The sequence below is a fragment of the Manis javanica genome, chromosome 8 (assembly GCF_040802235.1).
Source record: "Manis javanica isolate MJ-LG chromosome 8, MJ_LKY, whole genome shotgun sequence".
Classification (NCBI taxonomy): domain Eukaryota; kingdom Metazoa; phylum Chordata; class Mammalia; order Pholidota; family Manidae; genus Manis; species Manis javanica.
In genome coordinates, this window is record NC_133163.1 from 120,073,504 (window position 1) to 120,094,736 (window position 21,233).

At 34.3% G+C, this 21,233-nt stretch overlaps 1 protein-coding gene across 9 annotated transcripts in view; it reads right to left on the bottom strand.

Annotated features, from left to right (window-relative positions):
* Positions 1-21,233, bottom strand: part of MYO9A (myosin IXA) — a 365,019-nt gene that overhangs the window by 186,204 nt on the left and 157,582 nt on the right. For all 9 annotated transcript variants that reach the window (XM_073212119.1, XM_073212118.1, XM_073212123.1 and 6 more), the window contains 4 exons: positions 19,160-19,257; positions 15,477-15,603; positions 11,130-11,219; positions 934-1,050 (listed from right to left, as the gene is read on the bottom strand). In XM_073212119.1, coding sequence (XP_073068220.1) covers positions 934-1,050; positions 11,130-11,219; positions 15,477-15,603; positions 19,160-19,257 — 432 coding nt within the window. The remainder of the gene's footprint in view (positions 1-933; positions 1,051-11,129; positions 11,220-15,476; positions 15,604-19,159; positions 19,258-21,233) is intronic.

The following is a 21,233-nucleotide window of genomic DNA, read 5'->3' on the forward strand; positions in this document are numbered from 1 at the left end:
TATCCAGTATAAGTAAAAAAACAGGGAAATAGGCACTTATATATACTACTATTGGAAGCATAGTCTTTTTTGAAAAGCGATTTAGCAGTAGCTATCAAAAATTTAAAACACATACAGTTGACTCTTAAACAACATGGGTTTGAAATGTGCAGGTACACTTATACACAGGTATTTTTCAATAAATACATTAGAAACATTTTTAGAGATTTGCAGCTACTTGAAAAAACACTTTCTTTTCTCTGTTTACTTTATTGCAAGAATACAGTATACAGTACATATAACATACAAAATACGTATTAACTGACTGTTCATGTTATCAGTAAGCCCTCTGGTTAAAAATAGGCTATTAGTAAAATTTCTGGGGAGTCAAAAGTTAAACACCAATTTTCAACTGCACCAGGGTTGGTGCCCCTAACCCCCATGCTGTTCAAGGGTCTACTATATATCCTTTAATCCAGCAACTTGTTTTGAGGATCTTATCCTACAGAAAGGTGCACAAAGAATATTTGTTACATCATCATTGATAACAATAAAACAAATGTAATATATTTTTAACAGGGAAATTTATGGTATGCATATATACTATATAATACTATAAAATTATTAAAAATAATGAGATCTAGATCTATTTCAAGGCGTACTAGGTAAAAAAATTCAAGTTAGAAAAAATACAGATAGCATGATTCTATTTTTATGTCTAAAAGCAACATCTACAGGAATGTTAAGTACTTGAGAAAAAGGTCTGGAAAGACACACAGAACAACAGTTTCTCTGAACAGGGCAATAAAAACAGAAGTAAGTAGGGAAACAACAGAAATAGAAGGTGATTCTTACTTATTACTCTACATAACTCTGTTTTTAAATTTTATGTGTTAACCTTTGTTTTGAAGAAGTTTTCCAGGAAAAAAATATAATAATCCAATGTATGTCTACCTTGGTATTTTGTTTCAAATCTTTAGTATTCAGAAGTGCGTGATTAATTCGAAAAACTATCCAGTCAAAGAGGGCGCTATATAAAGACTTAGCCATGGAGTTCCTCACTGTCACAGCCTGGAAAAAAAGAAAAGAGAAGGGTTAGTTGTACAGTTGAAACTGACAAAAATCTAAGATATTATAACAAAGTGTGTTTTGCTCTCATTCAGGAAAGAAAGCTTACTCTCCTGAATTAGAAAATAATTTTTCTCTTAATATAAGTAGCTATAATTGAAGTTTTCCATATATATCATTAATATAGTCCAACTCAGGAAATCTAGGGTAAAACTGTCATGAAAGAGAAGGGAACAAAATGTGGATCACTCAGCACAAAATAGTTCTACTGAAAATTGGGGTATATATATATATCACCTAGTAAAGAAGGCATAATAGGGAGTTTACAAACAAATGAACCTTGCCAGGTAAAGTGAGAAAGAGTTTTCCAGGCAGAGGAATGGAAAAAAGTGTTTTCCAGGCAGAGCAAAAGGCATCAGTTATCTGTGAATCCTAGTCCAACTCTTAAAACATAATCATTGTACAACAACAGTTACATTCCTGGTTGTCTTCAACTTGTCATCCACAGTAACCTCTAGAATTTCTCCACCCTCAGACAAAGTTACAATTCTTTCACTATAGAGTTTTGCAAACTATTTCTTCCCTCACTTTAACCTTTCTCCAGCTCATGGAAATTGTACTATCTGCTCAATTTTTCTGTAAATCTGAAATTGTTCTAAAAAATAAAGCTTGTTCAAGAAAATTGAACAGTTAGAAAGCACTAAAACCTAAAAAATAAAGAGAAGGACACATATCTTAGCGAATTGAGTCCTGGAGCTTAGAAGACTACAACTTCTAATAATTTATATGTTTACTATCTAGGGACTTATTTTGAAGCTTGTATATTTAAGCATATATTTATATCTCTGTTCTGAAGTTTAGAGGAAGTACAGAGTAATGATTAAGACCTAGACTATCTTCCAAACCCATTTCTCTATTTATTCTAGCTGTATGACCTTGGTCAAGTTATTTAAAGCTACAGCTTAAGTTTTTGCAAAATGGAGATAATACCAAAACCAACCACATAGATAATGAATGAATTTCTGAATTTTAGTGGGAAAAAAATTAAAGTTTCAAGTTCCTAGACCAAAAAAATAACTACCTAAGTCATTACCTACATAGGAAAGAGAGGAAAAGTACAACTGTAACTTCAACATTAGAAACTCTAAAGTAATTGGAAAATGTTTACAAGTTCTGAGAGAAAGAGGAATGTGGCTCTGGAATTCTATACTTAGGCAAGTTATCAATGAAATATATTTAAAATATCAAGAAAACCAATGGTAGAAAATACAGAAAGAATAACTGTTTTATTTATTATATATAACAAATATATAAAATGTATATAATATGTATTATATATACTACACAAATATAATATATATTATATTCTCAAGGGGGAAAAGGAATGAAGACAATCTGATCAAATTCAGCAAAAGTAAAATATTTTTAAAATAAACAAGTATATGACACAAAAACAATAAAAAAACATATTAGTTATCACAATAAATATAAATGGTATAATTTTTTAGTTAAAAGACAGATCTTTAAATTCAACTGGAAACTAAAACCCATCTATTTATGGTTTATATTAACTACTATTTTCATAAAATATCATAGTCTGATAGAATCCAGAAATACCAAAATACACTAATATAATACCTATTCACCATATAACTCCATTATACTTTCAGTCTCTTTTTCCTGAAATTCAGTCACAGCTTAATCTCAATTAGCCCAAATACCAATTAATATTTTCCCACACAATCAAGATTTCACTTAGTATTTCATATCTCACTAAATGGTACTGATTCTTATAGTTGTATGAACTACAAAATTAGGATTCATCCAATATCTCCTCCTTTCTCCTTGCTTCCCATTAAGAAAACATTTGCCAGATCCTGTTATTTTACCATCTAAATTTCTTTCTTTTTAAAAATATCCATTTCTCCCTATCAGTATGTCACCATTCTAAAGAAAGCAGTGAACATCTTTCTTTCAGTGTCCAAACTCATCTTTCCACATTCACTCACCCTGTGTGTTAGAATCCTAAAATGGTCCCCAAGATTCCCATCTACTGGTATACATGGTTCTGTATAACCACCTACCCTTAAGGGTGGGCATGACTGTAAAATGATGGATTTCACTCCCATAACTATGTTATATGACAAAGATGAAGGGATCTTACTGATATAATTATGGCCCAAGAATCAATTGATTTTTTTTTGTTAATCAAAGAGAAATTATACTGGGAAGAGCTAATCTAATCAGAGAAAGCTCTTAAAAGGGACTGAGTCCTTCTATCAGAGATTCTCTTGCTCATCTTGAAGGAGCAAAATGCCATGCTGTGAATAAGATCACAAGGCAGGAAACGGCAAGTAAATTCTAGCTGTTGAGAATGGCCCCTGAGAGCCAAAAAGAAATTAAAGATTGCAGTCCTACAACTGCAAGAAACTGAAATCACTGACAACCTGTGAACTTGGAAGAGGACGTTGAGTATCAGATAAGACCACAGCCTTGATAGACATCTTGACTTCAGCCTCTTGGAAACCCTGGGCATAGGACCAAACTAACCTGTGCCCAGACTGAGTGACAATGAATGGAAACTATCAGATAAAAACTGGTGTTGTATTAAGTGACTAAGTTTATTACACAGCTACAAAAAACTAATATACTCTCCTTCAACTGATTCTTCACAAGGCTGCCAGAGTGATCCTTTAAAAAAAATATCTAAGATATCTTTTCTGCTTAAAACACTTTAAGAGCTTTCCATTGCTCTCCAAGTAAGATATTTAAATTCCTAACACCTGCTAATATTTTATCTTCAATACCTAAAATACTTCTGGGCACATAAAAGGTTTTCAAATATTTCCTAAACAAACAAATTCACCAAACAAATGTAAACAAAAATAAAGCAGGGGCAACCAAAAAAAATCTCAGAAAGTTGAATTTAAAGTTAAAAATATAAATAAGATATAAAGAATATTTTTTAATGAAGAACATGAAAGAAAGCCTAAAAAAACGGGACCTTTATATAAAAGAAGGGCAACACTCTTAAAAACGTTTGGCCTTTTTTGTTTAGAAAGAAACTCTCAAAGATGGAGACTATAAAATATGAAATAATGAAGAAATATAGATTCATAGGTATAGTTAGGGAAGACCCAAAAATAGGAAAAATGGATGAATATCAGTCTGGAAATTCACAGTCTCCACTTTTCAATCATTTCCACAACTTTGTGTCTTCTAATCTCACATTCCTGTCTTATTTTCACAATAATTGTCATAGTTTGATTTCTCCTTATTTTTATAAGATTACACTACAAAATAGAAAGCTTTTCAATAATTTTCCTATTACTGTACACTTAAGTAGTATATAATAATAGGAATGGCTCACGACCAATAAAGTTCACCTAGAAGCCTGATACACAGCCATGGAACTAGGTGAGATAATCTAGAAGAAAAGACAAGCACTATGTCCTAGGGCACCTCATCTTTTAGAGGTCATAAAGAAATGAAAAAAGCAAACAAACAAAACTATAAAAAGGAATGGTCAACAGTGAAAAAGTAAAACAGAATAGAATGATGTGCTATAAAATAAGAAACTGCCTCAAAGAGTAATCAACTGGGTCAAATATTAATTGTTTATAATTCAACCTACCATGTCATTCATGCCATATTAATCATATGAAATTTAAGAATGGTGAATAAAGGAGAGGATTAAAGATGGCAGCATGAGAGGGGAGACAGAGGCTTCCTCCTAAAACTGCATGTAATACGAAAATATAATTAATACAACTAATCCTGAAAGAGCAACAGTAAAGAGGATGGCACCAAACTGCATACACCTGGAGAAAAGAGCAGACGTCACAGAACAGGGTAATGTATGAAAGCCGTGGCCCGGTGAGACCCCAAGCCCTTCCCCAACCCCAGCTCACCAGTGGGAGGAAGAGAAACGGAGCAGGGAGGGAGTGGAAGGCCTGGGACTGCTGAATACTGAGCTCTGGAGATCTGCTCTGGGAGCACAAACCTACATTTCATGGTGCTTTCATGATACGCTCGTGATTAGGGCATTGGAAAGGTAAGACAGGCAGAATTCCTGGAGAGACTGAGATTCCAGCTGCTTGAGGAAAGCAGGGATCCATATCCGGCTGCTCTGGGACAAAAGAAAGGCAGGCAGTCTGAGAGACTTCCTAACAAGGAGGCCCTTAGCAAGAGGGCTGCTAAAGGGGCAGGGATCACACAGAGCTTAACGCTCAGGAGAAAGGACAGGTAGACAAAATTGTCTGGGTGGACTCTGCCCAGCAGGCTGGGAGCTTTCACGATTTTCAGGTGCTCCAGCTACCTGGCTGGCTACACAGCTCCAAGGACCCCCTTGGTGATATGCAGCCTACTGCGCCTTTCTCCAGGCCAGACCCACCTGACTCACAAACTGGCAAATCCTACCCTGGTGTTAGGCCAGCCAGAGGGAAGACCGGCCTACAGCAACTACAAACACAAAGCACAGAGGCTTATACCTCTGTACTCGGCCCACTGGTTCAGGCAGTGGAGACAGGCATACCAGCCGGGAAGCAGGCCAGCTCTTTCCAACCCCAAGACAACACTACCACTCCCCTGCGACCCCCAACATTACTTCAGGGGCGGAGCAGCTCCAAAGAGAAGAGCTTCTGGACACTAGACAAGTGTGATATACAAATATGAAATGCCAAAGGAACCTGGTTCAATGTAAAATTAATACAACTCCTGAGAAAGACAACATCAACCTCATGAATCTTTCAGAAAGTGAGTTCAAAATAATAATCATTAACATTCTCATTGAAGTACAGAAAGATATTCAAGAACTCAGGAATGAATTCCGGTTGGACATCCAATCGTTGGAAGAGCACAATGGAGGGTATTAAAAGCAGATTAGATATGGTGGACGAGACAATAAATGAAACAGAAACTAGAAAAGAGGAATATAAAGAAGTTGAGGCACAAACAGAAAAAAGGATCTCTAAGAATGAAAGAATATTGAGAGAACTGAGTGACCAATCCAAACATAACAATATTCGATTTATAGGGGTACCAGAAGAAGGAGAGAAAAAGGGATAGAAAGTGTCTTTGAGGAGGTAATTGCTGAAAACTTCCCCAATCAGGGTAAGGAGGCAGTCTCTCAGATCATGGAGATCCACAGATCTCCGAACACAAGGGTCCCAAGAAAGACAACACCAAGACATGTACTAATTAAAATGGCAAAGATCAAGGATAAGGACAGACTACTGAAAGTAGCCAGAGAGAGAAATAAGATCACATACAAAGGAAAACCCATCAGGCTATCATCAGACTTCTCAGCAGAAACCTTACAGGCCAGAAGGGAGTGGCATGATGTATTTAATGCAATGAAGCAGAAGGGCCTGGAACAAAGATTACTTTATCCAGTAAGATTATCATTTAAATTTGAAGGAGGGATTAAACAATTTTCAGATAAGCAACAGCTGAAAGAATTTACCTCCCACAAACCATCTCTACAGTGTATTTTGGAGGGACTGCTATAGATGGAAATGTTCCTAAGGTTTAATAGCTATCACCAGAGGTAATAAAACCACAGTAAAAAAAGTACAATAGCTAATTACTAAACAAATGCAAAATTAAATTGACTATCCCCAAAGTCAATCAAGGGATAGACAAAGAGTACAGAATATGATATGTAATATATAAAGAATGGAGGAGGAAGAAAAAGGAGGAGAAAAGGAAAGAACCTTAAGACTGTGTTTCTAATAGCATATTAAGTGAGTTAAGTTAGACTCTTAGATAGTAAGGAACTTAACCTTGAACCTTTGGTAACCATGAATCTAAAGCCTAGAATGGCAATAAGTATATACCTTTCCTTTCGATAATCACCCTAAATGTAAATGAACTGACTGCACCAATCAAAAGACACCGAGTCACTGAATGGATAAAAAAAAAAGACCTGTCTACATGCTGCCTACAAGAGACTCACTTCAAATCCAAAGACATACACAGAATGAAAGTGAATGCATGGAAAAAGATATTTCATGCAACTAATAGAGAGAAAAAACCAGGAGTTGCAGTACTTGTATCAGACAAAAGGCTTCAAAACAAAGAAAGTCACAAGACACAAAGAAGGACATTACATATGATAAAGGCGTCAATTCACCAAGAAGACATACATAACCATTATAAATATCTAAGTGCCCAACACAGGAGCACCTACATATGTGAAACAAATACTAACAGAATTAAAAGGGGAAATAGAATACAATGCATTCATTCTACAAGACTTCAAGGCTCCAAAGGACAGATCAACCAGACAGAAAATGAGTAAGGAAACAGAGGCACTGAACAACACATTAGAACAGATGGACCTAACAGACAACAACTACAGAACTCTGCCCCCAAAAGCAGCAGAACAGAATACACATTCTTCTCAAGTGCACATGGAACAGTTTCAAAAATAGATCATAAAGTAGGCCACAAGAAGTGCCTCAGTTAATGCAAAAAGACTGAAATTATACCAGCCAGTTTCTCAGAAAACAAAGATATGAAACTAGAAATAAATTACACAAAGAAAATGAAAAATCCCACAAACACATGGAGGCTTCACAACATGCTCCTAAATAACCAATGGATCAATGACCGAATAAAAACAGGGATCAGCAATATATAGAAACAAATGACAAGAATAATTAAGCACCACAAAATCTGTGGGACGCACTGAAGGCTGTGCTAAGAGGAAAGTATATTGCAATACAGGCCTACCTCAGGAAAGAAGAATAATCCCATATAAGCAGTCTAAACTCACAAATAATGAAATTAGAAAAGGAAGAACAAATAAGGCCCAGGTCAATAGAAGGAGGAAAATAATAAAGATTAGAGCAGAAATAAATAAAATCGAGAAGAATAAAATAGAAACAATCAATGAAAGCAGGAGCTGGTTTTTCAATAAAATAAGCAAAATAGATAAACCCCTACCCAGACTTATCAAGAAAAAAAACAGAGTCTATGCACAAAAACAGAATGAGAAATGAGAAAGGAAAAAATCACTATGGACACCAAAGAAATACAAAGAATTATTAGACAACACTATGAAAAACTGTATGGTAACAAACTGGATAACCTAGAAGAAAGGGACAACTTTCTAGAAAAATACAACTTTCCAAGGCTGACCAAGGAAGAAACAGAAAATCTGAACAAACCAATTACGAGCAACGAAATTGAACTGGTAACCAAAAAACTACCTAAGAACAAAACACCTGGACCAGATGGCTTCACCGCTGAATTTTATCAAACATTTAGTGAAGACTTAATACCCATCCTCCTTAAAGTTTTCCAAAGAGAGAAGAAGAGGGAATACTTCCAAACTCATTCTACGAGGCCACCATCACTCTAATACCAACACCAAGCAAAGACACCACAAAGAAAGAAAATTACACACCAATATCCCTGATGAACATAGATGCAAAAATACTCAACAAAAAACTAGCAAACCAATTTCAAAAACACATCAAAAAGACCATCCACCATGACCGAGTACGATTTATTTCAGGGATGCAAGGATGGTACAACATTCGAAAATCCATCAACATCATCCACAACATCAAGAAAAAGAAGGACAAAAACCACATGACCATCTACATAGATGCTGAAAAAGCATTCAACAAAATTCAACATCCATTCATGATAAAAACTCAAGTATGCCCACTCTCCCCACTTCTATTCAACATAGTACTGGAGGTCCTAGCTACGGCAATCAGACAACACAGAGAAATAAAAGGCATCCAGATTGGCAAGGAAGAAGTTAAACTGTCCCTGTTTGCATATGACATGATATTGTACATAAAAAGCCCTAAAGAATCCACTCCAAAACTACCAGATCTAATATCTGAATACAGCAAAGTTGAGGGACACAAAATTAATACGCAGAAATCTGTGGCATTTCTATACACTAACAGTGAACTAGCAGAGAGAGAAATCAGGAAAACAATTCCATTCACAGTTGCATCCAAAAGAATTAAATACCAAGGAATAAACCTAACAAAGGAAGTGAAAGACATACACTCCGAAAAGTACAAGACACTCATGAGAGAAATTAAAGAAGAAACCAATAAACGGAAACACAACCCATGCTCATGGATAGGAAGATTTAATATTGTCAAAATGGCAATCCTGTCCAAAGCAACCTACAGATTCAATGTGATTTTTATCAAAATACCAACAGCACTCTTCAATGAACTAGAGAAAATCATTCTAAAATTCATATGGAACCACGGAAAACCCTGAATAGCAAAAGCAATCCTCATAAGGAACAGTAAAGCTGGGGGGATCTTGCTCCCCAACTTCAAGCTCTACTACAAAGCCACAGTAATCAAGACAATTTGGTACTGGCACAAGAACAGAACCACAGACCAGTGGAACAGAATAGAGATTCCAGATATTAACCTAAACACACACGGTCAAATAATATATGATAAAGGAGCCATGGACATACAGTGGGGAAATGACAGCCTCTTCAACAGCTGGTGTTGCCAAAATTGGAGAGCGACATGCAAGAGAATGAAACTGGATCATTGTTTAACCCAATACACAAAAGTAAACTCGAAATGGATCAAAGACTTGAATGTAAGTCATGAAACCATAAAACTCTTAGAAGACAACATAAGCAAACATCTCCTCAATATAAATATGAGCAACTTCCTCTTGAACGCATCTCTGCGAGCAAGGGAAACAAAAGCAAAAATGAACTCATGGGACTACATCAAACTAAAAAGTTTCTGTATGGCAAAGGACACCATCAACAGAACAAAAAGGCATCCTACAGTATGGGAGAATATATTTGTAAATGACATATCCAACAAGGGTTTAACACCCAAAATATATAAAGAACTTACACACCTCAACACCCAAAAACCAAACAACCTTATTAACAAATGGGCAGAGGATATGAACAGACACTTCTCCAAAGAAATTCATATGACCAACAGACACATGAAAAGATGCTCCACATGTCTAATCATCAGAGAAATGCAAATTAAAATCACAATGAGATATCACATCACACCAGTAAGGATGGCCAGCATCGAAAAGACTAAGAACAACAAATGCTGGCAAGGATGCGGAGAAAGGGGAACCCTCCTACACTGCTGGTGCGAACATAAACTAGTTCAACCACTGTGGAAAGCAGTATGGAAGTTCCTCAAAAAACTCAAAATAGAAATACCATTTGACCCAGGAATCCTGCTCCTTGGCATTTACCCAAAGAATATAACTTCTCAGATTCAAAAAGACATACGCACTCCTATGTTTACCACAGCAATTTTTACAATAGCCAGGAAATGGAAGCAACCTAAGTGTCCATCAGTAGATGAATGGATAAAGAAGATGTGGTACATATACACAATGGAATACTATTCAGCCATAAGAAAGAAACAAATCCTACCATTTGCAACCACATGGATGGAGCTGGAGGACATTATGCTCAGTGAAATAAGCCAGGTGGAGAAAGACAAATGCCAAATGATTTTCCTCATTTGTGGAGTATAAAAATGAAGCAAAACTGAAGGAACAAAATGGCAGCAGACTCAGAGACTCCAAGAAGGAACTAGTGGTTACCAAATGGGAGGGGTGTGGGAAGGCGGGTGGGGAGGGAAGGAGAATGGGATTGAGGGGTATTATGTTTAGTACACATGGTGTGGGGGATCACGGGGAGAACAGTGTAGCCCAGAGAAGGCACATAGTGGATCCTTGGCATCTTGCTGCACTGATGGACAGTGACTGCATTGGGGTATGGGTGGGGACTTGATAATATGGGTAAATGTAGTAACCACATTGTTTTTTCATGTGAAACTTTCATAATAGTGTTTATCAAGAATACCTTTAAAAAAAAGAATGGTGAATAGATTAAGATTATTGGAGAAATGTAAGTCTACTGCTGAAATTTTCAATTTTAAGTTTCCAAATTGGTGAAAGTTCATGGTCAAATTTCGGGGGCCCCGAAAGTATTTCAACCAAGACTGTTTGTTGTTGTTACTTCCATTCTGTTAAGAACAGAAACCCATACTTCTAGAAATGTTCAGAGTACTTTGATTTCAAATAAAACCTATTCATACCTCTGCCAGCTTGTATGGTAAAATAAGCTTTTCTCCCACTGTCACAGTCTTCCTTGTAACTAATGCTTCAAATAGCATCTCTTCTTTAACCTATACAACAGAAAAGTAAATTCAGTATGTCAGATTTATGACAATAGGTCGAATTATTTATTCAAAAGCTAAATAGAGAAAACATATTTAATGAGATTAGCAAATGCACAACAAAGAAAAAATAAAAACAGAAACAAAGACAATACACCGAACAATTTAAATACTAGCTAAAGTGGAATTTAAGTGTCCATTTACTCTACTTCCCCCACTAAAAAAAAACAGGGGAAATAAGACAGATGGGTTTTTTGAAAGTTTTCTTTCTGCTCGTAATAAACATGTTTCACTGTGCAGAAAATGGAAAATATACAATAGTACAAAAAAGAATTAAGATGATCAACCATAATCCCAGGAGACAAGGACTAAAAAGTGACACTACTTCCAGAATTCCAGGAACATTACACTGAGTTTATGTATATTTACAGATGTTAAATTTAAGTTACAGTTAATGCTTCCTTTGCTTTCACTCTCTTTAGAAGCAAACACTATTATAAATTTAACTTGTCTCATTTCAGCTCATTTTTATTTATATGTGTTATACATATTCATAAGCACTATATTATATTGTCCAAGTGTATTTTACTCTTATCAGTATGGTACTATAGTGTTCACATGTTTTTGAGATCTAATTATGTTGATAATGTAGAATAAGCTTATTCATTTTAACTGCTTTATAGCATCCCAGTATATAAATTACCAGTGTGTAATCCATCCTACTACTTATAGGCATTTACACTATTTAAAATATTGTACTATTGGAAAATAAACTGCAGTAAATATTCTTGCATATGCGTTCACACCTGAAAATGTAATTACTAGATTGTAGTGTAGACATTTTCAGCTTTACACCACCAAACTACTATACACAATTTAATAACTCAGCAGCAGAACTCAGAATTCCTATTTCTTCAAATCTTGACCATGCTTGGTTTTATCAGACTTTTTGATTTTTGCCATACTGATGAGTATGAAATGGTAAAACAAGGACATTTAATAAAAGCATCCATATATAATACAGATAAACATAATAAATATATAATAAAGATAATATAATACAGATATAATAAATATATATAATAAAGGTATAACATTCATATAATTGTATGGAGACAATAATATATCAAGCAAAAAATATTTCTTGTTCAAAAATTTTTTCTGTATGGTATTAGCTTTCTAAAATAGTGCTTTCTAAAATACGTATGGAGTTAGCTTTCTAAAAATAAATGATCTATGCAGTAGACTCAAAACATTTTTTAAAGGAACAAACAAATGTAAGCTGCCAAATACATGAAGCAAAGGTCACTTCCATACACTTGTATAAAATGGTACAACCACTGTAGAGAGCAATTTGTCACTATATACTATACCCAAAAAATTCTACTTGGACTATACCCTAGAATCATTTTCACATGTTAATAAGGAGACATATACAAGAATGCCTATCATGGTACTCATCTATAAACGGAAAATTACAAACAACCTCACTCCCCACTAAAAAAAGATAAATTAAGTCATTCATATAATGGGATCTTATATAGCAGCTAAAAAGAATCTACCTATATAGATCAGTATGAACAATCTCAAAAACATACTATAGAATAAAAATCAAGTTTTAGAATGATAAGCACAGCACAACACATATAAAGTCTGAAAACGTATAGAATAAAACTATACATTCTTTATAGAAACGTCTATTCTGAAAATACAGAAGCAAGAATGGGACTGATAAATTCATAACAGTCTTTACTTCTGGTGAGGGCTGAGGACACAGTGGGCTTCAATTATATGCAAGATTTTATTACTTGGGTGGGGTTGTGAGTACACAGGTGTTTATTATATTGTTTTCTATATATGTTGTAAGTAGTAACAATCATTTAAGAGAAAAAAAACAAGGGACAAAATATATTAAAACAGAAATTAATACATAATAAGTAAAATGGTAGTAATGACAAATTTAAAGACCCATTATTTGAAAATAAAAGACAAATCTACACAAATAAAAAGAAAAAAATTAAGAAATGCAAACAGAAAGCTAACACCATACAGAAAAAAATTTTAAACATTAAGAGAACATTTACGGTGACTATTTTTAAAACATTTGTTCTTAAAAACTAAATTTGTATCATTGAGTTGAATTACGTTGAAGAAAATTAAATTAAATCTTAAGAGTTTATATTTTAAATAAACCAGTTATTGTGGCTGTCTTTAAATTTTATCTCAACAAAAAGCTTTACAGTTGCAATTATTATTATCAATTTTAACCAATTAGAGGAGATCATCTTTAAAAATAATTTCTAAGAACTAATTATAAGCAGGATACATGACAGGTCCTCTCAGTACTTCTCTAGTTCCTCAAGTTTGAAGATACCATCTTTCTACTTACTATCAAACTTCCATTCCTATAATTGGTCCAACAATACAGAATTAAGTAGGAATTTAACAAGCTTTGGTTCAAAAGTAAGATTTGTAATCAAATCACATATGTTGTTAGTATAACTCTGACACTGGTAAGAACAATTTTAAAAATTGGATTTCTCTTTTATCAATACCTGAGTTCCTCTTTGAATTCCGTGACTTGTTCTTAGTGATCTCTCACCAAAGAAAGAATATTGCACTAGGACCAGATGCCTTAGTACTCACTGAATGCCTGAACTAAGAACATTAGCCACAATGCCCTGTATTACAATATCAAATATTTCTGTTGACTAAATGTTGACTAAAATATCACCTGAAATGCCTGACTGAAATACCATGTTCTCTGACCCTCATGACCTTCAAAATTACTACTTTCAGATACCAAACTCCACATCCTAGTAGAATTTCTTTCCAATGAGTCTAGTTCCAATTCAATGTACTCCCTTCTGCCCCTTCTGCCAAGCTAACTCATTCCATTAAAGTTAACAGGCAATACCCAGCATGTAAAAAATAATAAACACTGTTAAAGCTAGATAAATAAGAAAGATAATATTCCCCAGCAATAAGGTGAAATGAGCTATCAAGGCAGAAAAACACATGGGGGAATATTACATGCATGTACTGCTACATGAAAAAAGTCAGTGTGAAAAACATAATGCATGAGGTCCAATTTGTTACCTTCTGGAAGAGGCAAATCTACAGAGCTAAGTAAAAAGATCAGTGGTTGCCAAGGGCCTGGGGGGAAGGGCTGAGTAGGTGACGCATAGGAGATTTTATAGGGCAGTGAAATTATTTTGTATGATACTGTAATGGAGGAGACATGACATGCATTTGTCACAACGTATATACAGCACAAACAGTAAATCTTAATGTATACAAATTTTTTTTTAATTATTTAAGACGTTGGGGGATCCTAGGAAAGAATGCAGATCATGGCAAGAGAATTTAATCTAACTGTATGACAAATATATGAGACAACCCCAATGAAGGGGGCAGGAGGAAAAAGTGCTGACCTAAGTAATTTCAGAAATGAATGGAATCTGTAAAACTAAAAGAGAAAGGAACTGTACATAAGTACTCTACTCCAACTGATAAAGTCATTTCCCACAGGGGTACAGGTTAAGAAACCTAATACTGCTATACATGTATACTGGAATTGAATTCAAAACATCAGTATGACCTTATGTTTATCTTTATATAAATATAGATGGCTCCATAAAAATATTTGTACATACGTGAATATACACAGGTTAGTATATACTCTTGCATGTCCTTGTTCTGTCAAAGGAGAGGGACTAAAAGAATAATACTGCTTTAAGATGAATCTGGCAAGATGAAATATTAACTGAGAACACATGAAAAATTGTCACTCCAGAAAGAAAGAAAAAAATAATAAAGACATTGATAAGGGAAGAAGCTGGGCAGGAGATGAAGACCTTAGGCTCCTATTTAGACATGAAGAAAGAAAAAGCAGTACACCCTTTTCTCCTCACTTATCCAGATACCCTATCTTCGAATAAAATAATTTAATCAAAAATTTAGTATGAGAAGAAATCTCAAATACAGGAGGAAAAAAACCTAGCAAAGTTCTAGAACATTTTACAGTCTAGACTGAAATGTTCATCCTACCCAGCAAGTTGGGGGATTATGAGTATCTGCGGCACAGGGAGGCAGGGGAGAAATCTCAAACCTAAAGATTCCAGCACACTCCCAAAAATTCCATCCTTTGGAGAAACAATGTTAGTAAAAAGCATTAACTCATTTACACCTACAAAACAGTCCTGCAAAATAAAAACTGAGAAGCTACCAGCATTTGAAATGACAACTGAGAATGTAATCACTCACTTCTAATAATTCTGAGACAATTGGCAGAACTTCAAGATTACAGATATCTATGGAGTCATCCCGGTATGTCTTCTTTTTATAACAGATATTACCCAAGTGTAGTATTGCTGAGAGAAGAGAGAAAATCCTGCAAAAATAAAACTACAAATTACAGATTGTTTGTGTATATTCTTTTATTTCATTTCAAAATTCAAATCAAACAAATTAGCTGGTACAGATATGAAGTATTTAGTCTTCAGAAAAATAAATATGGGAGTAACAATTTTAACTGTAAAATTTATTGAGTGTTTACTATGTCAAGCACTGTGCAAAGTGCTTCACATAACCTTGCTTTTCCATTTTGCATCACTTGTCAGAGTTGTTTGAAGGGAACGTCTTGCTATGGTCTGAATCTGCTTCATTGTTTTAAAGTCCATGCCATTCTAAATGCTTTTCATCCTTACTAAATGCCCTTTCCGTATTTCAGATCTCTAAATTATTTCAATCATTAAAGAAAAAGCCTTTGAAATCTGCATTTTTTAACCAAGTAGCTTGACTGATTGTTTATTAGTAGTTATACCTAAGGAATGATTTCCTACATCATACTGTGGTGCCACTAACAAATGCTTTTTAAAAAACAGTATGAGACCACTGCGGTATATTATATATCAGTGTCCTGGTGTGGAACATCTACATCTAAATCCTCCCTTCTGTCCTTTCCTCTTGTTTGAAAGGAACAAAACAACTAAACCCTCCACTTGTGCTCTATATTCCATGAACTCCAGTTTACTCAGAAATATTATTATACCTATTTCCTATCTCTCACCTGAACCTATAAGAACTTTCCATCAAAATAATCTCACGTCTGCTTTTCTCTTAAACAACCTATCCTACATCCCACATCTTGTTCCCTTCACAAACAAGCATATTGAAATGTTAACTTACACGGCTTGTCTTTACTTTATCATTCCCCATTTACTATCTCAATCTGGGGCCTGCCCCCGACTAAAATGTCTCATAGAGGTTACCAAGGACTCCATGTAACTAAGGAAAGTATATTACGTCCTTAACTTACCTGACATCTCAAAGGCATTTAACACAGCTTAACAATTCATCTAAGAGCCTTTCCTGGAAATACATATATATATATATATCTTTGTGCCTTGTCTACTTATTCACTTAGGACAAACCTATTCTACTTATAAATTTGAACCATGTGTTTTCCTAAAATTAGGAAGTATTCTAAGTAAAACAAAGACATTGCTTTAGGAACCTAATACCTGTACTTTCAGAGGTCATGAATCAACATCTGACTTGCAAGTCTAATTTCTCAAATAAATTAAAAATTTTTAATGTTTGAATTATTAACAAAATACAAGACAGTTATAAAGGAATAATTCATAGAAGTATTCTCAGTTAGATTAGAAAAGAAACTCAGTATCAACTAAAACATTATGAAAACTAATGGAAACCAAAAGAGATGAGATACACAAATTCACAGGCCATTTTTTAAAAACCATATTTAGTAGTAGTTCATATGGTTGCTAATTACATTGTTTCAGAATCTGGGGTTCAATACTCAGAATATCAATGTTTTCTCACACAGAAATACATGATGCATAGTCTCAGCAATAAATGCCATAAAAATAATTTGCTACAATTCAACAAAAAAAGATTTATAAATATGAATAAGAATCTCTGTTCTCAAAAAGCTTATAATCTTGCACTAGGAGATATAAATAAATAACTATACTACAGAGCAAGACATCTAAAAATACAGAAGGCAGAAACAGTTAAGAAAAATTTTATTAAAAAAGCAGGACATGAACAGGAGCAAAACAGCAGTAGACTCAAACACTCCAAGAAGAAACTAGCAGTTACCAAAGGGAAGGGGCTGGGGAGGGTGGGTGAGAAGGCAGGGAGAAGGATTAAGGGGCATTATGATTAACACAAATAAAGTAGGGGAATCACGGGGAAGGCAGTATAGCACAGAGAAGAAAAGCAGTGACTCTATAGCATCTTACTGTGCTGATGGACAGCGACTACAATGCGGTGTGAGAGGGGACTTGATAATACGGGTGGAACATAGTAACCACAATGTTGTTCATGGAAAGCCTTCATAAGATTGTATATCAATGACACCTTAAGGCAAACTAAAAAAATAACTTAGAATATTTAAAAGTTAAAAAAAAAGCAGGACATGAAAGTACTCTAAAACAAACATTTCAATTCACATGCCAAATTTTAGCCTGCCTGCAAGGTTGTCTTAAGAGGGATTGTGGGGTAGATCAGAGTGCAGTAGGAAAAAATGCTATGATTTGATAACAGAATCAATCATGATACAGGGGAGGGGAATAGCAGTGCATGTGATATGCTCTCTATCTACACAATTGAAACTCTGTGTGCAAGTGGAAAAGATATGATGATCATTCCTTCATGGAATGGATGAAATAGTGAAAATGCAAAATACAGTATAATGTTTTAGAGAACACCATCAGTCTAGTTAAAATGCAAAACTTGTGTTAGGAAATATTTTAAAATATCTGAGCAATACAGAAGGGCCAAATTGAAGGTCAGGCTACTAAGAACATACTATTTCCAGTGGATATGGGATAGTCACATCAGAAAATATAAAAGACAATACTTTGGTGTATAAGAAGTAAATACTGTTATTTCCAAATCGAGTTATCTACAAAAAAAAAAAGAAGTTTCACTATTACTTAACACATAAATTGACACTTCAGTCCATATGTCAATCAGTCAGGTGTCAATCAATGATATATCCTGAGTGAAGGATGTTACCACAGCATGAAGGCACTGACAGGAATATTCTCATTTATTTAAAGTAACTTTCAGTGAATTGTAATTTATGTCCCCAATAAAATGGTTTTGCAAATTTACAAAGTATATTATTTGGCTTTTACTTTCATAAAAGGATTCTGGCAAATAATCTGGTAAACAAAGATTGATACCAATGATGTAATCACAAGCAAACAAAAAAAAAAAGGCAGGACTGATATTCCTCTACTCCTAGTGAGAGATTACAAGTTGACAGTATAATCAGATCTGATGTATTTATTGAATCTAATTCTCTCCTTAAAAAAAAGTGGGAAGTTACTATTTTTTTCTGGTGAGAGTCAAGGTTTTCTGCGACTTTAATTTTAAATAATTTGCTTTATTTTAAATATGACTTACTTTATTTCTATCTCAATCTTTTTCTTACATTTCCATTTTGTTTAAATTTACAATGACCAAAGTACATAGTACAGACATAAATTTACAGAAGAAATACATAGAAAATTATGTTTTACTACCAGGTATGCATATCTTAATAAAATAAAGAGATCAATGACATAGAAAACAAGAAATTATAAAAACTGTTATAAAGGAACAGTATTTAAGAACGATCCATAGAGAGGTTTTAGGGTCACCATGAACTCTTGCAATTATATGCACGTTTATGGATGTACATTTTACAGGAAGAAGAGCTCCAGCTTTCAACAGATTCTCAGAGAATTGATGACAAAAAAACAATTCAAAACAAGACTTTTAGAAAAATACAGTTCTAAACAATGCGTAAGATGGAGGCACTAGATCAGGAACATCAGTCAGAAAATTATTTCAAAGGACTAAGGAAGAAAAATTTTCAAAACACAAATGATTTGTTCTCTACCAAAGAATAAGACTACAGTAAATAAACTTACTGTCTTCGTGTTTTGGGAAGAAATCCTACCATTTCCATGGCCAGTTGTAAGCGCTCAAAGTCATGCCTCAAATCTTCCCCCTCCACTGTGAAGCAATCCTGCTTATTTAAGGGAAAAGGGGGGAAGATCAAGATATACCTACTGAAAAGTAACATAAACCACTCAGAAATACAGTAATTTTAGACACACCTAAATATAAAAATCAGGGCTGGTGAATTACTTGGACAAAGCCAAATTCATCAGACCTGTTATCTTTCTTCAGGCATGCAAACTAAGCACATACTTACCAAAATAACAAGTTTCCTCTTTTCTCCCTTTCACAATCACTGAAGCAAGGATCTCAAAAGTAATTTACTGAGCTAGCAATACTTGAAAATGTTCTGATGCCAAGTTTTATTTTGAGTGGTTTTGAAGAGTTTTAGCTATCCAAAGCATTTAAGAGAGTTGAACTCCACAAATATTCATTCAACATATAATTTGTAAGTGCCTACCCATATACAAGGTCCTGAACTAGATACTGGGATACAAAAAAAATATTTTACAAGAGGCAATGATTAAGTTGAGAAGGGAAGCCTAAATTTATATAAAGACGTTTATATTGATATTAGATATAAATAGTTCCTTAAAAATAATATAAACATGGTAATGAATCAGCAAAAGGAGTGTATGTGAAAATATATAACTTTTCAAAGAATACACATCATATGAGTCAGTTCAAATAGTTCTGAACTACCAGATTAAAAATATTACTTTTTTTGAGTAGTCCTTATATTTCAGTTCCCAAAAGTCAAATGTTAACATTGTACACAAAATCCTCTTTAAATAATAAGTCTTCAAATGCCTTTATTATATCTTCTCACAGTCCCTTACATTTTCAAAAACTTCCTCACATGCTATTTATTTTTTTAATGCCACCTTTCTACGGAATGTTGCATCAAACACTCAGTAAACACATGAACTATTCTCTGTCCTTCACTACAGATCTCTAGTATCAAGTCAGTGCCAAGGAAGTGGGTAATTACTGAACTAAATACATAATCACTGAATAACACTGAGTAAGTATGGAATTGAATGAAACACTTCTTTTTGAGAAATAAAGTATTCATTTATTTTTTAAAAACTATCAAGTATCTACCATGTACACCCTGATTTTGGCCACTATAAGAATGAGTTAATGAATATAGGTAGATACATGGTTCAAAATACATACTAAGTGACAGAATGCTATTTAAAACTTTTATTTTCTATATGGAAAGATACATGTGATCATTTAACATTTTAAATTCACTTCAAGAAAAGTTCTTTCTGAGAATATATTCATTTAAATTTCTACTTATAAAATTTTTGGTAAACAATTTTAAGACACATACCAATGTCATCATACTCACTAAAAACTTTTAAATTTACATATTTTTCTTTTACCTTATAGTGAAGCTTTTCAAAAACCTCTTGATTTTCATACTCCCAAAACCACACAAACCTCATTCAATTTTTGACTTACTAAATGTTTTTTTAACAAATAAGTGGGAGAAGAAAAAGCTATTGTACTTGTGAACACTCAGTGATACAGCAATGATTCTCACAACTGAGTGTTTTTATCTACCCCAAAAAAGAACAAAACATGTATATAAAATACTGAGAAATATAAAAAAAAAAAAGATGTAAAGTCAGGGAGCAAGAGGGTGTGGGGGTAGATGGCAGCATGAGAAGTGAGGCAGAAATCTCAGAAATCTCCTCCCCAAACCACACATAACACGAAAATACAGCAAATACAACTAATAATGAAAGTGTGAACAGAAAGATGACTGCAACAGACAGCTTACATCTGGGGAAAACAGAAAACCTCATGGAAAAGGGTAAAGTAGCAAAGCCATGATCTGGCCTGACCCAAGCCCTCCCCCAACCCTCAGCTCACCAGCAGGAGAAAGAGAAATGGAGTGGAAAGGGAGTAGAAGGCCAGGACTGCTAAGTAACCACCTCTGGAGATATACTCTGGGAGCTTGAACTCACATTATGTGATGGTCTGGGGTTGCAAAGCAAAGAAAGGTGGAATACTCAGAGAGACTGACATTCC